This window comes from Paroedura picta, chromosome 11, assembly GCF_049243985.1.
Source record: "Paroedura picta isolate Pp20150507F chromosome 11, Ppicta_v3.0, whole genome shotgun sequence".
Lineage (NCBI taxonomy): Eukaryota > Metazoa > Chordata > Lepidosauria > Squamata > Gekkonidae > Paroedura > Paroedura picta.
In genome coordinates, this window is record NC_135379.1 from 16,155,495 (window position 1) to 16,173,114 (window position 17,620).

The window sequence follows — 17,620 nt, forward strand, 5'->3', positions numbered from 1 at the left end:
GTCAACCTGGTTGAGTCACCAGCGTCCTGGTGGAAGGAGTTATCTCTGGAGATGCCATGGGTTAAGGGGTGGTGATATGGGCATTGAACTACCGCCTGACAATTGGCAGGAGGTAGGGGGACTTACCAGCATCAAAGCAAGTCTACTCTGGTATAGCTGGTGACACGGCAAAGTCATATCTAACATGCACCGGAAGTAATGTCATCACTTCACCAGTGATGTGGGGACAGTCTGGTATATGGGGGAAACTTTGTTAGAAGTCATTGTTGCCATACAGCTTTTGCTCAGATACCCCATTGCCAGTTATATAATGGCCAGAATTAACATTGCCGCATTGCAGGTAACACTGACCTGGGCTGCCCATGAAGGTGGGTGTGGGAGGTCATAGAGCAGTACCTCATGAGCCATTCTACCGTACATGAAAACCCATAACCAGTGCATGTGGAAGCATTTTTCACATAGACAGGGGCCTTTCAAGATCCTGGCCATTTTTTTTTTAAGTTTAAAAATCCACAGCTGGAGCGAAAACTGTGGCAGGTAACAGACTGGCATGAAAAAAAAAGAAGCAACCCACAGCCTTTAGCGTAGTTATTAACTGCAGCTTTTCTGAACTGTGACGGCAAGGAGTTCTCCAATTTCATCCTCATGAAATAATATCATTTGCTTGCCTGAGAGGATGTAAACTGATCCCGCTTGCCCCTGCGGTCACTAATCTCTTGCATTCAGGTTGCAATAGCAGACTGATGGGGGGATTTGTTGCCGTCATGAAAAAGGCCCAGGTAGGCAGCAAAACAATCAACAGGTGGGTAGAAACAAGCACACTTTTCTAATTAGCATGGTGCCTGGTAGTGTGAGGTTAAAGGGGTGCAGTTATGAAAGCATCCCATATGCCAGCGAGGACCTGGTGAAGCAGTTAACCATCACCGTGCCATCCGCGTCTAGATGTAGCTGCCTGGAGACACATGGCCTTTTAAGTTACGTTGCTGGCACAAGGTGTTAATTTTCAAAACAACACAGAACCTAAGTAAAATGTGTGTTATGACCGAAGGCTAGACCACAGATTCACAGAGAAAAATTTACAAGTTGCTGTTATCGGAGAATATTTTGAAGGGTTTAGCATACATTTTAAAGACTCTGCAGGGTGCAAGTATTTATTTCTTAAAATACTTTCATCTCCGTGTCAGCAGAGGCTTCACAAAGGCCAGTATGCACCATAAGAATTGAAATGCACAACTATCAAAGAAAACCACTTTCTGATCATGACAAAAAGTAGCACCTAGTTTCAAAAACACTTTTAAAACAGGGCAGCCTGGCACCAAATTGGGACAATGTAGGTATCCTGACTTTCTCAGGAAAGCTTTTCATAAGAGGGCTGGAGCCACAGGTGAAAAGGGGTGAGACTGGATGGTGTCAGATCTTTTAGACAAGGGGTAGTCAAACTGCGGCCCTCCAGATGTCCATGGACTACAATTCCCATAAGCCCCATAAGCCCCCGCGTTCGCTGGCAGGGGCTTATGGGAATTGTAGTCCATGGACATCTGGAGGGCCGCAGTTTGACTACCCCTGTTTTAGACTGAGGGCAGGTGATGGTCTGAGAGGATTGGAGCTGGTGCACTGGTTCCTACCATATGAAGAGAGATAGTTCTATAGATATGTGGGCCCCAAGAACTGCATCTTCGTAAGAAGTTTGCCTTGTTCTTGAAAAGAAGATTTAGGGCTCGTCTGGGCTGCTGGAAGAGGAAAGGGGATAAATAAAAGAGAAACCCACTTCCTTCCCTTGGAATTGGTGCCCTCAGACACCAAGACATGGGAAAAAGCAACAACATTAGGGAGGGTTAGAGAATGAGCCCTAGTAAATTCCCAGATTTAATCTCTCCTCTTCTGTGAATTTTGTAAGTGAACTGACAGTTCAATCTAAAGCAACCGTTTTATGGTCTTCAGTCTGCCGGAGTCAGTAGGCTACTATTTGGATAAAGAGAGAATGTATGTGAAAAACTCAAAAAGACCTTAATAACTGAATGATCATAGGCTTAGTATCAATTTTACAAAGAAATGCTGGAGCTCTTTTCCATATAAAGAAAAAATAATACTGAGCAGGAGATATGGTAAAAGTTTTAAGAAGATGAATTAGGGGAAAGTTTTGTGGTTTCAAAATCTAGAGGTAATCGACTGAAACCAGTAGTCAACAAATGAAAGGGGAAAGTGGAAACTTCCACAGATGCTGCTTGGCCAGTAGCATAAGCAGCTATTTTGAAAGATGGGCTGCAATTAAGGGAATTATGCACCCTTAAACTTATTGAGAGCTTCTTGTGGCGCAGAACTTAAGAGCCTCTTGTGGTGCAGAGTGGTAAGGCAGCAGACATGCTGTCTGAAGCTCTGCCCAGGAGGCTGGGAGTTCAATCCCAGCAGCCGGCTCAAGGTTGACTCAGCCTTCCATCCTTCCGAGGTCGGTAAAATGAGTACCCAGCTTGCTGGGGGGTAAACGGTAATGACTGGGGAAGGCACTGGCAAACCACCCATGAAAGCGCTAGAGGGCGTCACTCCAAGGGTCAGACATGACTCGGTGCTTGCACAGGGGATACCTTTACCTTTATCTTTTAAACTCATTGAAATGAATGAGTTTCTCAGGCTCTGTTGGGCTGGGACTGTGAGACTCAGAAGGGAGCGTCCACTTTGAGATGGTATGCCTCTGTAAGATCCTGGAGATTAACTATGGATACTTTATCATGCTATTTATGGATTTGCTAGAGGCTGAGATGTTGGGGTTGATAAGGCATGACTACTTCAACCTGGGAAAAGCATTTATTTTGAAGAGTTGTGGTTAAGTGGCACATTCAGCATGCTTCCAGGGTTTGGTTTGCATTTCCAGTGAAGTCTTAACAGTTCTCAAAATTGGGCAGTCTGGTACTCTGGAGAGCTGGGTGAGAGACTCACTGCCAGTTGATGTCAGCCATGCTGGGTTAGGTGGACTATTGATATTTAATGGGATTTGTTAAGTTGTGATGAGTTCTACTTGGATGTTTTTGAGCAGTTTTGATAGGGTTTTTTTCTTCTTCTTCTTCTCCTCAACAGGTCACTGTGAAAGCCAAGCAGATAAAGGATTCTGTTACATGTGCTCCAGGTATGATTCTGAGGCCTATCTTGGTTTCGAAGCGGCCAACCCTAATAGAGATCCTAATAGAGATCTTTGGCTGAAGTGCCCAACCCCTTCCCCATACAAAAGTAGGTTCTCCTCCCATGTGAATCTGCTGAGTCACTGAAGAAGAAGAAGAAGAGTTGGTTCTTATATGCCATTTTTCCCTACCCGAAGGAGCCTCAAAGCGGCTTACCATCGCCTTCCCTTTCCTCTCCCCACAACAGACACCCTGTGGGGTGGGTGAGGCTGAGAGAGCCCTGATATTCCTGCTTGGTCAGAACAGTTTTATAAGCGCCCTTGTGAGCCCAAGGTCACCCAGCTGGCTGCATGTGGGGGAGCGCAGAATTGAACCCGGCTTGCCAGATTAGAAGTCCACACTCCTAACCACTACACCAAACTGGCTCTTCTCCAGGGGCCCTTCTTTGTGTGCGTATGGTGATTGTTTTATAATACTATTTTTAGAAACTTCGGTCAATGGTTTTGATGGTTCACTCTTTCAGAAATCCTAAGTTGGGTGGAAAGGCAGCATTAAGATGCTTCAAAGAAAGCAAATGAGCAGATAATGAACCACAAGGACATTCCAGATTGGTGATGGCTCTGATGGCTATGCTCACAGAGAGGGCCACAGGTTAAGGGCCAGTGGCTTTTGGGCTGGTGCCCTTTGGTCACACCCAGAATATATGCAGAAGTCGAGGGACAGACACGCAGCCAAAGTCTTTTTCAACTGGCATTGTTATCGGTTCTTTCCCTTTCTTACAAAAATGTAATGCTTGACTGAGCAAATTTAAGAGGATGGGGTGAACTAACTCTTAAGGCTTGGCTCATCTGTTGAGAATGCTGGTGGGCCCCCAATTTACCTTGTCTGTTTAAAATGTGACTGCATAGTCAGAACCTCTTAACAGTCGAGGCATAACTAATCTTGTTTGGCAATTTGTGTGTACGAATATAAGATGTTTTCTTCCTGATCATACCGTCCCTGCATTTCTCAGCTTTATTGTGGTCTGCATGGGGTGAAGAACCTCAACAGGTGTTCATCTGCTGCATAGCAATAAAAATCGATGCACAAGAGAAGCAGTTGTAGAAATGAGTGCTTTCTCTGCAATATTAGGAAGCTTGCAAAAAGCAGATAGCTCTGGAATGGGTGAAGGCTGTTGTAAGTGTATGTAATTATCCAATTATGAACTTGGCCCCCAACTACAGATTTAAAAACCCACACAGTGGGAACATGTAGATATAGGTGGGGGATTTCTATAAACTCAAGGAACGGTTTGCAAAAAATAAATAAATAAAAAGGCTAAAAAGCAGAAAGGTAGTGGCTGTGCTTGCAACAGAACTCATGACTCAGACCACAAAATGCTGACCAAGAGCTTGTGAAGTCGTGGTTGGCATTACACAGAGTTTTTTAAAGGATCCATTGAGCCCAGTAGCACCTTTAAGAGGAATAAAGTTTTATTCAAGATTTTTGTGTGTGCGCAGGCATACCTTGAATAAAACTTTGTTGGTCTTCAAGGTGCCACCGGACTCAAACTTTGTTCTGCTGCGCCAACGAGCAAATTTCTAAAAAGCACACAGGGCCCATCTTGTTATTTATATTCCTCACCTTTCCCAATTTCTTAAACCATATATTATTTATTTAACGCCTGATGACCCAGTAGTCTTGGACAGAACCAGCCTCACAAATACCGTCCTCTGTTCCCATCCCCGCATAAAATCCATTGCTGCCAGAAATCCAGTTACAGTCAAAGTAATACCAAAATTAGTATCAGCTGGCAGGGAAGGCGTAGAAGCAAGGAGGAGACACTGGAACATGTCACTGGTTGTGTATTCAGGGGTTTCTTAAAGAAGTGAGTAAAGTTTGAGTCACCCCAGACCACATGCACACAGTCTGTTGGAATAGGGTACTCCTTGGAATCTGGCCAAAATGGAGGGGTGGGGGGCGGAGGAAGCAAACAAGCCAAGAGAAAAGCACTCTGAGATTTGGGGACTGTCAATCAAAAGAAATTAAAAAGGCTATATCCAGATTTTTTCAAGGGTAAATTCAAGCCATCACATGTTGTAGAATCATGTCAGAGGATTAAAGTAGAAACCAGCTTGTTCATTTGACTAATCACAAATCAAACTAAAAGTGCTGCTTCCAACAGGTATTATTAGGCTCTCAGAGCTGAAAATGCTGGCCCAGAACTCAAAATCCAACAAGGTTGTTGTGAACTTGTCAGATCATATAATCACACAGAGAGAAAAAGAAGAAGAGGAAGCAACAGCAAAATACAGCTGTGATCCAGAGCCACTGGAAGTGGCAGCAACAGATCAGCAGCAGACAGCACTGAGCGAAGCCAGACCTCGCAAACGGAAGACCGCTGCCAAAGCTGACACCGTGTTCCCAGTGGGGAAAGAAACGGCAGAGGACAAATGCCGGGGAAGGCGCCAGAAGGACTTTGACACTGCAGAGCAAGAGGAGTGTAGCGATGAGGAGTCCAGGAAGAGGGAGAGATGTCAAAGCTCAGAAGACTTGTGGACTCAAAATCAACAGAAGCTTCTGGAGCTTGCATTACAGCAGTATCCAAAGGGCACAGCAGAGCGCTGGGATAAAATTGCAAAATACGTTCCAGGGAAAAGTAAGGTAGAGTCAACGTTTTGTGCAGGTTTAGACCACATCATTCTTTGATACGATCCCCCAGACTAACGCTGAAGCAAAACCCAGTCTTTTAAGGCAGGGGTAGTCAAACTGCGGCCCTCCAGATGTCCATGGACTACAATTCCCAGGAGCCCCTGCCAGCGGATGCTGGCAGGGGCTCCTGGGAATTGTAGTCCATGGACATCTGGAGGGCCGCAGTTTGACTACCCGTTTTAAGGGTTAGCTAAGTTCAGCAAGCGATTTTGCACTTCGCAGCTACCCCTTAAAGTACATTTGGAGTTCAGTGTGAAGCCTAGAGGAAAGTAGGCTTGCATGTTAGACTGGGACCAATTCTCTGCAGCTGTGACAGTTATCACCTGTCCAGCTCATATTTTCTACTTCCGTTCACTATTTCTGTAAATGAATAAGGAATGCTTAAACTTTGGAATGTGTCTTAGTATTTAAACAATAAATATAGTAATTCCCATAGATCTTAAAATGGCGCATTAAACTGCCTACCAGCTGAATGCTGCATAGTTTGAGGTACAAGAAATAAGCATCCGGAGGACGCTGAATTATAAAGCAGAGAAGCACTGGCCATGTTCTTGATCCATCCTGTAATTTGCCAATGGCTGGTTTTCTGAAAGGGGTCAATGTTGTTAAAGGAACTTCCAAGTGCTTGAACAGCAGGGTGCTTCTGTCTTGCATATGCCAAAAGTTCAACAGGAAGGAAGAGGGAATCCACTTGGGCTTTCACAGAATGTCACTTGAGAACCAGGAATGGAGTTTGACTAATCTGTCTCAGACATCATCCCTTCCTCCTTTTATTGCCAAAGCAGGACTTTTCTGAGGGTTAGGTTGGTTTTGTGGCACAGATTCTAAAACTGCGTGACAGACACGTCAGCCTGTTAGTCCTAAAATGTACTATAGGGTTTAGGATGATTCCTTGCATCAGGAATTCAGTGCAGTGAGGGGGGATATTTGTTTTTAGAGAGCTACGAAACATGCTCTTTTGCATAGCAAAGAGAAGTATTTTCTCAGAATGCAAGTCCATTAAGATTGGATTCATAATATTTCTGGGCACTGTGGTGCATGCAGGTACATAACTGCTAGTAGAATTAGTGAGCACCCACCTCCAAAACTCCAGCAAAGAGTGGAGTTACAATATCAAGAGAGTTAATACCACTTTATTACGTGGAGAAATACTGACCTTTACAAAGGACTCCCCAAATGTAAATTCTTTGCATGCCAATTGTTTAACTGTAAGTGTCATTTTCTAGCAAAAGCTTTTTAGGATCATTTTAATGGTCAAAGTTTCTCTTTCTCTCCTTACAGGAAGAATGTGTGGCTAGATACAAGTTGCTGGTTGAACTCATACAAAAGAAAAAAATGACTAAGAGCTGAATATATGGAAGAATTGTGCTTACCGGATTGGGATATTTTAAACATCATATGCAGTCATGTGTATTTTTGTATGTCAGTATTTCAGTAAGTCATGTGCCTTAGTAATACAGATCAATAAATTTTATGCCTTTAAAATTGTGTTAATAAGATCAAAATGTATTTTTGTACTGGAAAGTATGGACATGATCTAGTGCTTATCTTAATAGTTAATTTAGGAAACTGCTCTTTGATGCATACTGGTACTGTATCACAACGTTTCTGAAAACTTAAATAGCAGGAGTCTACTTGCTGGTGGTGACAAACGTGCCTTTTGCTTTTGCCTTCACACTAATTATTTTGTGTTTCTACCTTTGTTTTCCATTTAGTGAGGTGAATTGCGCTTTCTATCAGCTCACCACCTCCTTTGTCTACCATAGTAAGGCTTTTGCAGAAACCACCACTGAATAGATTTCTAGAGATGCAGGGTGCCGGAACCCTAATTTTTGTTTCTGAAGCTTGCATCTGTGTGTTTCAAATAAACAGACGGTGCCAGTAGGGTATACTTTCAAGTAGGGATGTGCGCTTTGGGGCAGCGGTGGCTGGCACGCCACTATCGCCCCTCCTCTCCACACCACGCCTCCTATGTGCTGCCTGGGGCTCAGTGACTGCTGAGATGTCCGAGCCCCGCCAAAGCACAAATCCCTACTTTCAAGTGCCTGTTCAAAATTACATATCAAACACTGCAGCCACCTAGGGAGACATAGTTTGCCACTGAATAGCAATTAGGTGGTAGCATCCTTATTTAGAAAGTGGAACAAAACAATGGTGCTTTAAATATTCTTTCAGGGGAAGAGTCTTGTATAGCAGGGGGTAGTCAACCTGTGGTCCTCCAGATGTTCATGGACTACAGTTCCCATGAGCCCCTGCCAGCGTTTGCTGGCAGGGTTTCATGGGAATTGTAGTCCATGAATATCTGGAGGACCACAGGTTGACTACCCCTGTTGTACAGCATTTTTTTAACTTGCATGCTGGGATATTTTTTTGAATTAAAATGCAAGCTGCATTTATACCCCAAAGATCAAATTTTGGAGTAGGAAGCACCCATCCCGAAAGGATCCCATCCTCACTAGAAGCCCAAGGCAACTTAGCGCTACATACTTAAGCTGACTTGTGTCCAAGAGGGGAAAAGGCAGAATAAAAATGCTTTAATTAAACAAGCGGAGCTCAGGGATGCTACAGAAAACTACTCCTAGAATGCCTCCTGCGTAAGTGCTCAAATGACACCATCTCCTCCAATGTTAGTTTAACTGAGGCAAGATTAACTGCAGCAACCAGAGGCTAGAATAAGATGTTATGTTTAGATGGAGAACTTCATTCTTTCCATGTCTCACTAACATGCCCTACATTAGCACAAAGGCAAGCCCTCATAACCTTTGCTCAATATAGCCGGGGCCTTCTAATTCTGATCAAGATCCATCAAAAATGTAAACAATTAGCAAAAGAACAGGGTAGCAGAATAAGGCGGCAGCTTGAATGGCATCAGCAAATACTGTCCAGTCAATGCAAGGTGCTAGGGTACCAATCAAAAGGCACTCATGCCACAGTCTGAACCTGCATAATCGCTTGGTAACTTACTGTTCTGAGTCTGTATGAAGGATGCTGTTAAATAAATTTATGCATTCAAGCACAAACAAGTACGACCGTATACACGAGAGCTCACAACCCCTCAAGTCATCAAAAGTGGCTCAGTGATTTTTTTCTTGGATGAAAGTATTATTATTTCATGTATTGACTGCCACTCCCCATTTTAGGACTGAAACTAGGGTTGTGCGCGGCTGTGTCTGAATCGGCTGTTCCAAGCCACCGCAGCCAGCGCCTCACCGTGGGGGGGGGGGAGGGAGGGAGGGTGCGGGGCCGCGGACACGCACAGCCCTAACTGAAACTGCCCTGGCTACTCAGCGTGAGGATAATCACCTGCCTTTGATTTGAACCTGACTTTCAATATGAATGTCAACCATGGTATAGTTCATAGCATAATGGCGGAAACAGGCATCAAGATCACCACGCATGCTGGTGTTTCCATTCCTATCTGGTCAGCTGGTACCAAGTGGCAATGATGTTGAAGGAGACCTGATGAATTCCATAGTACACGTGCTACAGTGTCCCAAGAAGTTCCATCTTATGGCTATAAAAATTCAGGCTCTGCAGGGAAACCCTGGGAAAAACCACCCAGAGATTTTGAATGAAAAGGCATCACAGTACAAATGACGTTTTACTTTACTTTTCAGTAAGGCCTAGACCCAGTAGCAGGCAGGGCGTGAGGCTAATAAGCTAAATCTAACCCAGATATATCTAAGGGGCTAACTCCATATTGTTAATTGCAACTGACTGGGGTGCTCTGTCCTCTGCTGAGGAAGGAGCTGGGTCCCTGCTTACAGATGAAAGCCCAGATATTTTTAGCCAGCTTTGACTGGTGTGCCAGTAGAAGCCCTTTCTTCAGAGGCATGACTTGGTCACAGTTATCCATGGTCTGATCTAACTCAGTTTTTTGCTTTAGGGCAGGGGTAGTCAACCTGTGGTCCTCCAGATGTTCATGGACTACAATTCCCATGAGCCCCTGCCAGCAAATGCTGGCAGGGGCTCATGGGAATTGTAGTCCATGTACATCTGGAGGACCCACAGGTTGACTACCCCTGTTTTAAATAATACAACTGAGAAAAAAAGGCATAAAACAGGAAAAAGACTGGTTAAAAAAACTGAAGTCTCCTTAATTTATAACCATAAACAATATTAAAAATTTATTAACCAAAGCTTTGTACATACTTTTTATAAACTTGCAATTTTACATCTAGGCAAAACAGCAATTCTTTGTACAAATCGTTACCGAATATTAACGAGTGGTTTAAGCAAATTAAACCATACTGATTTATTTAGTAAATTATCTACAAAAGTGATTTTAACTTTTTAAAAAATTCCCATGAACATATAAAAATAAATTATTCTTTACTTTTCAATTAAACCTACCAATTAGAAATATTACAAATCAAAATATCCACATTTTATGAATTTTTCACAATACAAAACAGTCACAAAACCTTATTTACAGAAATGAGGTAAGAACTGTGCAATGTTTAACCAAGCAATATTGCAGAAACAATAGGGTTATTCCAATTAAGTACACAGTGAAGGTCTAATTATACTTGGGTATTTTCCACTAATAATTCACACTTAAAAAATTCAAATTAGTGGTCCTTAGCCCCCAATTTCTATCTTCTGCTATGCTGCATAGTCATATCATGTATTAAACTATTCAAAGTGAATATACTTAAACACCTCACCCGTTCAGACCTGGTTCATTAGAAACATTAGAATCTCTCTCCTCTTTTTTGGTAATTTATTAGTGGAAAGCAACCCAGGTAGCAACCTGCCTGAGCTATCTACAGTGACACACACTTCTAATAAAGGCAGCTTAATGGGGGGAGGCTGCTGGTGCAAAGGTGACCACTCTGACAACTTTCCAAAATTCATTTAGTGCACATCCAGCTGTTTAAAGCCATTCCAACCCAACAGAGGTAAGCAACAGGCACTTGGGGTAGGTCAAACACTACCAGAACTTGAGCCACTTTCTCATCTGGTAAGATTTATCATCTCTGAAAAAATTATTTTTTTTTTCAGATTAACCACCTTTTGTTACGTCTCCTTAAAAGTTCATGCTCTAGCAAAATATCCATTAAATAGTCAAGAAAAGACTAAGTTGACCTAGTCCTTGCCTGGAGAAAACTGGTATGTCTAAACACTGACATTTAACGATCTGCAGGAACTACAACCCGTCGTTGGCAGATATTGCAAATTTGGTTTGCTTTCTTCAGACAAAGAAATGGAACGGGCTATCTGTTTTATCAGCACTCCACTGTTATCGGGCGACTTGTTCAGCAACAGAATTCAAACCATTGTTCCAACAGGCATCTCTGGTATGCAAAACCTTTTGCGAAGAGTTCCATGAAATCCGAAGAAAACAGTTCATTTTCAGTGCAAAAAAAAAAGCAACGAGGTCCAAGCCTTACAATAACATCTCCAAGAAGATTCACTGTTCTAGTGTGCAGTTAAGCTCCTTGCTGCAGCTAGTCATACCTGCGGGGAGGGGCTACAGACTGCAGCCTGATGAAGTGCTATCACAGCGGGATGCGCAGTTTAAATGCTCTCTTCATTTTCACAAATGTCAGTTCTTTTCTAGGGCAACTGTTCCAGTTTTATCGTTGAGCCTCTGTAGAAGAAATGGAATGCATCACACAAACTGTTGGTCACTGGCAACTATTCTGATTATGCAAAATTGTGTCGAATTCCGCAGGATTTTAATGCTTCAGAAGGTGCTGAAGTTTTCGTGTGTTCAGCAACACTTCTGTTGTAACATGCCAAACTTGGGAGAGTTGAGGGCGCTGCTGCCACCTCCTCTCCCTCCCAGCTGTGTCTCTGCTCAAGCCAAAGCAGCACTGTGGAAACAGCAGGCGGCCCTGGGGTTTGGTTCCCTGCTGTTGACTGAGAGGGAATTCCAGATGACCAAAGGAGGGGGAATCAGTTGCAAAGCCTCTTGCCCTGCTCCTCGAGTCGGCCAATTCCTGCTTTCTCAAAGCAGGCCAAATTGAGAAATAAGCTTTCCAAGGGACTCTGGAAAAATTTTAAGGACAACTGGGGAGGAGAGAGGAGATGGGATCAATTTCTCCCCAAAAGTGAGTAGCCACAAATGGAAAGAAGCAAGCTCGTCAGCTAAGTTCAATTTGCATTTCAACACAGAAATGTTTAGCTATTCTGTCAAGCTGGGGCACATGCCAAAGAGCGACATCAAGCTTTAATCGATGGGGGTAAAAGTTAAAAGGGAGACACACATGCCTGTTAAGAAAGGCCTCGTGTTTGTATTTTCTTTTACGTCACACTAGAACTGAACTAGCCTCAAAAGGAATCGTGACTTTCTTACTTTTTCCATTTTCTTCACTATCACAAAAACATGCTCAATTTGTCTAAAGGGTAAGAAACAAATCTTCTGTTTTATTTTATTTGTGTGCCGCACTCCCAGCAAGGCAGCTTTAAGTGAGGCTACTAATTAATGCAGGGGTAGTCAAACTGCGGCCCTCCAGATGTCCATGGACTACAATTCCCATGAGCTCATGGGAATTGTAGTCCATGGGCATCTGGAGGGCCGCAGTTTGACTACCCCTGCATTAATGTATGTATGTATTGTTATTTCATGGATTTTGCAGTATATACTGTTTTCTTTGCAACAAGGGACTGACTCAAAGTTATTTAAGAAAGATTTAAAAGGATTGATCTAGAGCAGGGGTAGTCAAACTGCGGCCCTCCAGATGTCCATGGACTATAATTCCCAGAAGCCCCTGCCCGCATTCGCAGGCAGGGGCTCCTGGGAATTGTAGTCCATGGACATCTGGAGGGCCGCAGTTTGACTACCCCTGATCTAGAGTCTCAAAAACAGTGGCCAAGTGCTAAGAAAGGCATGTGCCATGGGTCCCTGGGTCCACACTTCTGTCTGAAGGCCTTGATCACTAATTACTCCAATGTGGCATGAATGGTGCCTACTTGGTTTTCCAAGAAAGCATATTCCTGCATGTACTCTGGTTTAAAAGAATGGCTGAAAAACAAGTGAATTCAAACATAACCAAAGAACTCTGAGGCAGATGGAAACTTCTGAGGAGCAGAATGTCACATACTTTATAACATCTCCCGTGCCCCCCCCCCCCAAAAAAGAGAAAGACATTCCTCCCTCACAGATTGCCAGGGTGCTTTGCAGTTAAGAGGCTGAGCTGCCTTGACTCTCCAGCAGTTGCAGCCAACTCACACACAATCTTCCCTCTGAACGCAGTCCTGTGAATTCACTCTGATGTCAATGGTACATGCATACACATACCTTTTGAGCTGCATTATCCCCATGAATAGTAAGAAATGGATTTGTTGTAGCAGTATGAAGTGGAGAGGCCTGAGTGCCGGCCAGCAAGTTATTGATGGGAATTTGTGTTGCTCCTGAAATCTGCAACTGCTGAACTTCAGGTTGATGGTGCTGCTGCTGCTGCTGCTGCACTAGTTGATACAGAAGAGCTTGATGCTGTTCCTTGAATACAACAATAGAGGGACGTTCTAGTCAGTCATTTAATGGGTGAACCTATTCTTTATGGGTTTAGAAAAAACATGTAGGTCAAATGGGTGAAAGCCTAACTTTAAGGTGAACGATGAGATCTTCACTAGTTCGGCAATGATATGTCTCCTTCTGAACTGCTGTAGGTCTAATAGTGAGGGGACTGTGCCAATGACCTGCTTACAGTTGGAGGAGTTCCTTGTGCAGCTCTGGGGCCTTTCCTTGGCTCCTCCAGTTACCTTCCTCCTAGTTCTAGCACCAAAATTTAGAGCAGGAAACAACTCTGAGCCTTCGCTCTGAGCCTTCGGGGAGGGCGGTATAAAAATACGAATAAATAAATAATATAAAATAAATAAACTCAGCTAGCCTGACAAATTCAAAGGGCATTGCACTGTACGCTTGCCAGGATGGGTCCAAAGAGAAATCTAGGCTATGTTTCTGTTGTATCGTAAGCCGGGGAAGATGTTTTTTAGCACTCCTTCATTCTGACAATAACAGCACTTCCTCCACTGTAACAAGGCTCTTTCGGGCTCAAGGATCTGACTGCCCAGTTCAAAATGGCTCCTAGAGCCACAGTGTTCCTCGTTTCCACAGCTGCTTCCTTCAAGGCAACAGTTGTACTATTCTGACTACAACTTCAGGGCTCAAAATACATTACATCATTGCTAGCTTTGGCAGGACCCATTTGCAGCTTTTTCAAAGCAGGAAGGCTTCACAGCCCCTAAAAGCAGGGGAAGGAGGAGGACAGAAGGTAAGAGCACACAGATCTGGCCCCTGCCCTTCAAGCTGCAGCTTGCTGATCAATGTCATTGCAATGGTGGAAGAAAGCAGACTGATGCCCATCAGGAGTTTGCAACAGAGAACAGAGAATAGCAGAGCCCTCAGAAGCTGTGGCTTCTCTCCACACGCAGGCAATGGTTCATCTTTCATTCAATTATAAGCATGAGGGGGAACCAAGAATATATGTAAGCTCTTCATAGCATTTTCCATGTTCTCATAATGCCAACCCTGTATTTCCTGCTCACTGGATAAGAAAAATATTCTCCCAAACACCCCTGGAGCCACTTGCAAGACTCTAGCCATATCTTGAGGATGGAGAATAGAGAGCTGTCCCTAACAATCTAAACTGCTGGGCTGACAGAGGGAGAAAAACTGAGCTTATAAAACAGCATGACTTACTGATGTGAATTGTTGAGTATTCAGTAACTGCTGAAATTGCTGGTGCTGTTGATGTAGCAAAATTTGCCTCTGCTGGTCAGGAAGAAATCCAAGCCGGGAAGCACTACAGTATAATGGCAAGAAGAAGCCATATTCAAATATATGCAGTATATATACAGTTTTCCAAAGGCGGGATGATGGGACTGGTAGATAAAGAAGGAAGTCTAGCTGCTGAAAGCCTGGCAAACAACATTTTCACTAGCGGAACTGACTTTTACAAATCAAATCATGTAAGAAGCCAGAAAATTATGTACTTTATTAAAGGCAAGCATAAAGATCTGGCAGTGTGTTTCCGTTTGGTCAATTGTACTTAGAAGACAAGACCGCATTGCTTAAATTTAATACTGCAAGACAAAGGAGCTTGGGCCAATTGTTCCTCTTGGCATAGTTTTAAAGAATTTTTCAACTGCAGGGTGTTTGGTGGCTCTCTTTCATGAAGACCAAGATACTTCTCAGTCTGTGCTGTTTTCAACGGCAAAACTTTGTTATTAAAATCTTAATTTTAATGCTAGCAACTTCATTCCAAATGGAAGAATGCATGCATCACTTTTGGAGGGGAAGGCGAAACAAGTAGTTTCAAGGTAAGTCTGACTTCTCCAGTAACCAGCTGGTTTGCAAACAGAAATCCTTTCTTGTTTTAAAAAAGGTCATCTTAATCACCTTGCAGTACCATATAAAACTTCTGGTTAGTATGTACTCGATATATATATTTTTTTGTTTTTAATAAAAATTGTATTAAAACAGGCCAAACAGAATTTAGATTTCAAGGATTCTGTACTTGATGGTATAGCAGGAGGCCAACACTGAACACCAAATGCATAACTTTGCCATTCAACATTTGATCCATTCATACAAACCAGGAAGGCCATAAATATCAAGTCTGTTTTCTTATTGATAGACCTTCGATGTATAAAGGTTCCAGAGATCCATAACGGATTATTTTTGTTTTGTACAACTTAGCAGAAAAAGAAATATCCAGATATATCTTATGGCACAACTGTGTTATGATAGCAGTGGAATTAAAAACAGTGTTTTGAAATACGTCCCAAGTATGTATTTCACCCGTTTGTTTAAGTCTACGTTTATTGTTTTCATTTATGCAACTTCAGAACACATGGCCACCTCTCTTCTGATCATCCACCCGAAATATATCACATCTAAGAAACAGAAGGAACAATGACTAAGTTCCACAATCTTCTCTTCCCTTCCCTTCACAGATGAGCAGCAGTTGTAGCAGAATTATTATTATTCCGATTCCGATGTCCGATAATGCCAGTCTCACACACATGGTACATATTCAAGGCTCTTAATAAATAATTGTGTACTAATAGGATAAGCAATCTCCTGTCCCATTAGAGCTGTCCTCCTGTAATGAACCTTTATAACCAAATGAAGAAGTTTAACAAAGGAACCTGATTGCCTTTTTTTACCAGACAAGAACTTACCACAGTTGTGTTATGATGCAGATTAATGTTAAGCTCATTCTTGGGAATGGGTTGATCACATCTACAACTTTGCAACCATCATAAGCAATAACAATTTCAGAAAGTTACATAAACTGGCCTTGTGCCATTAGCAATCCAGCAGTAGAAACAGGTTGTGATTGTTTAATTTGCACTAACATACACAAGGAAGATTCAAATGTTATATGGCAGGTTCTAGTTGTCTTTTTTTAAAGTAATGTCCATAATTTATTTGTGTGTTTTTCCTTTTTTTAATACTTCAGCAAACTTAACAGAGATCTTCCCTCAGCATGTTTGTTTCAGATAACCGTAAGCTTCGAGACAAACTTCAAATATAGCCTAACAATACAAACTCCAAACAAGCAAAAGCTTACCTGTTACTTAGTGTAGTTGGCAAAGTATGTGTTGCGTTCGGCGTCACAGTTGTGTGAGTGAGAGCAGAAGGATTCTGTGATATTGTGGCGGGGGTCTGAATTGCCCCGTTTAAAGCCCCAACAAGTCCATTGATTGCCAGCTGGTTACCTGGCAGAGTTCCAATTATTCCGCCCACTGCAGGAATGGTAGATGTTACAGCCTGCATTCCACCGGCAAGTGCCCCCACCATCACACCATTGACCTGTTGAACTCCAGTGCCCTGCTGAGCTGGACTCTGCCCAGCGGGTGGTGGAGTAGAAAGAGCAGAGGAACTACTGGTGCTTTGTCCACTGGAGTTTATCTCCTAGTGAAAACAACAAAGGCTCAGCTGTATCAAACTTCACACAACAATAAAAGAATAGAAAGACAGTATTAACCTACAACAAGGCTAGAAGGCGAAGTGGGGAAAAAAGCAAACTGTACCTGATTTAATACAGGAAGGGAATTGTCCGGTAGAAAGCTGGTCCCCAGATGAGGACTCTTGCTGCTGTTCAAAGAATCCGTGCTAGGAGCTAGTGACGATTAAAAAAAAAGGAATTAACTTTGGCATCTGAAATGCATAAAAACCTAACTCTATGTGGAACACTTACATAAAATTGAATTTAATTTCTTTTAATCATTAACCCAAAGCAATATATGCATTAATCAGAGTGAAGCCTTTATCTAATTATGTCAATGAATTTTACTGCTGAATATGAATGTAACCACAAGTAGCAAAAATTAAAGGTTTTCACCATGCTTTCAAATGCATTTCATTATTTTTTCTGCAATTTGATTTTTGCAAAAATACAAGGGATTAATGAGACAAACTCTAAGTAAATTTCACTGATTTGCTTGAAACGTTTCCCCTGTCCCTCCTCCCTGCCAAAAATGGTTACCAGAAATTGACATTCGGACAGGTCCTATTGAAGGAGAGGGCAATCATAAGGCTGCTTTTTAACATAAACATACTAGTAACGGTAATACATTTAAAAGGCTGTAAATCTTATGGTAAAGTTGACAAATCTCAGCATAAAAGGAAGAAATTTTCCTCACCGGCTTGGGATGAAAATGCATGCATTTGATGAGATGGACTTGGATTGGATGTTATTGTTGGGAAAGGAACCGAAAGCTGGGCATTTAGTAGCTGGAGGCGCTCCTTTTTAGCAGTGAGGTTTTTAATCTGTTCTTCCAAACGGCGATTTTCAACTTGAAGCTGGTGTAATGACTTCAACATACCTAAGACTAAACATCATTTGTCCAATTAGTCA

At 42.6% G+C, this 17,620-nt stretch overlaps 2 protein-coding genes across 11 annotated transcripts in view; one reads left to right on the plus strand and one right to left on the minus strand.

Moving 5' to 3' along the window:
* Positions 1-7,289, plus strand: part of DNAJC1 (DnaJ heat shock protein family (Hsp40) member C1) — a 95,736-nt gene extending 88,447 nt beyond the window's left edge. The window contains exons 10-12 of one of the 2 annotated variants that reach the window (XM_077303187.1): positions 3,073-3,121; positions 5,278-5,756; positions 7,086-7,289. In XM_077303187.1, the coding sequence (XP_077159302.1) occupies positions 3,073-3,121; positions 5,278-5,756; positions 7,086-7,154 (597 nt within the window). In that variant the 3' untranslated portion in view covers positions 7,155-7,289. The remainder of the gene's footprint in view (positions 1-3,072; positions 3,122-5,277; positions 5,757-7,085) is intronic. The other variant, XM_077303188.1, reaches the window with a different exon arrangement.
* Positions 7,290-9,904: 2,615 nt separating this feature from the next.
* The window catches only part of MLLT10 (MLLT10 histone lysine methyltransferase DOT1L cofactor), a 119,763-nt gene continuing 112,047 nt past the window's right edge, over positions 9,905-17,620 (minus strand). For all 9 annotated transcript variants that reach the window (XM_077303167.1, XM_077303169.1, XM_077303164.1 and 6 more), the window contains 6 exons: positions 17,406-17,594; positions 16,794-16,882; positions 16,331-16,674; positions 14,455-14,557; positions 13,051-13,251; positions 9,905-11,397 (listed from right to left, as the gene is read on the minus strand). In XM_077303167.1, the coding sequence (XP_077159282.1) occupies positions 11,353-11,397; positions 13,051-13,251; positions 14,455-14,557; positions 16,331-16,674; positions 16,794-16,882; positions 17,406-17,594 (971 nt within the window). In that variant the 3' untranslated portion in view covers positions 9,905-11,352. The remainder of the gene's footprint in view (positions 11,398-13,050; positions 13,252-14,454; positions 14,558-16,330; positions 16,675-16,793; positions 16,883-17,405; positions 17,595-17,620) is intronic.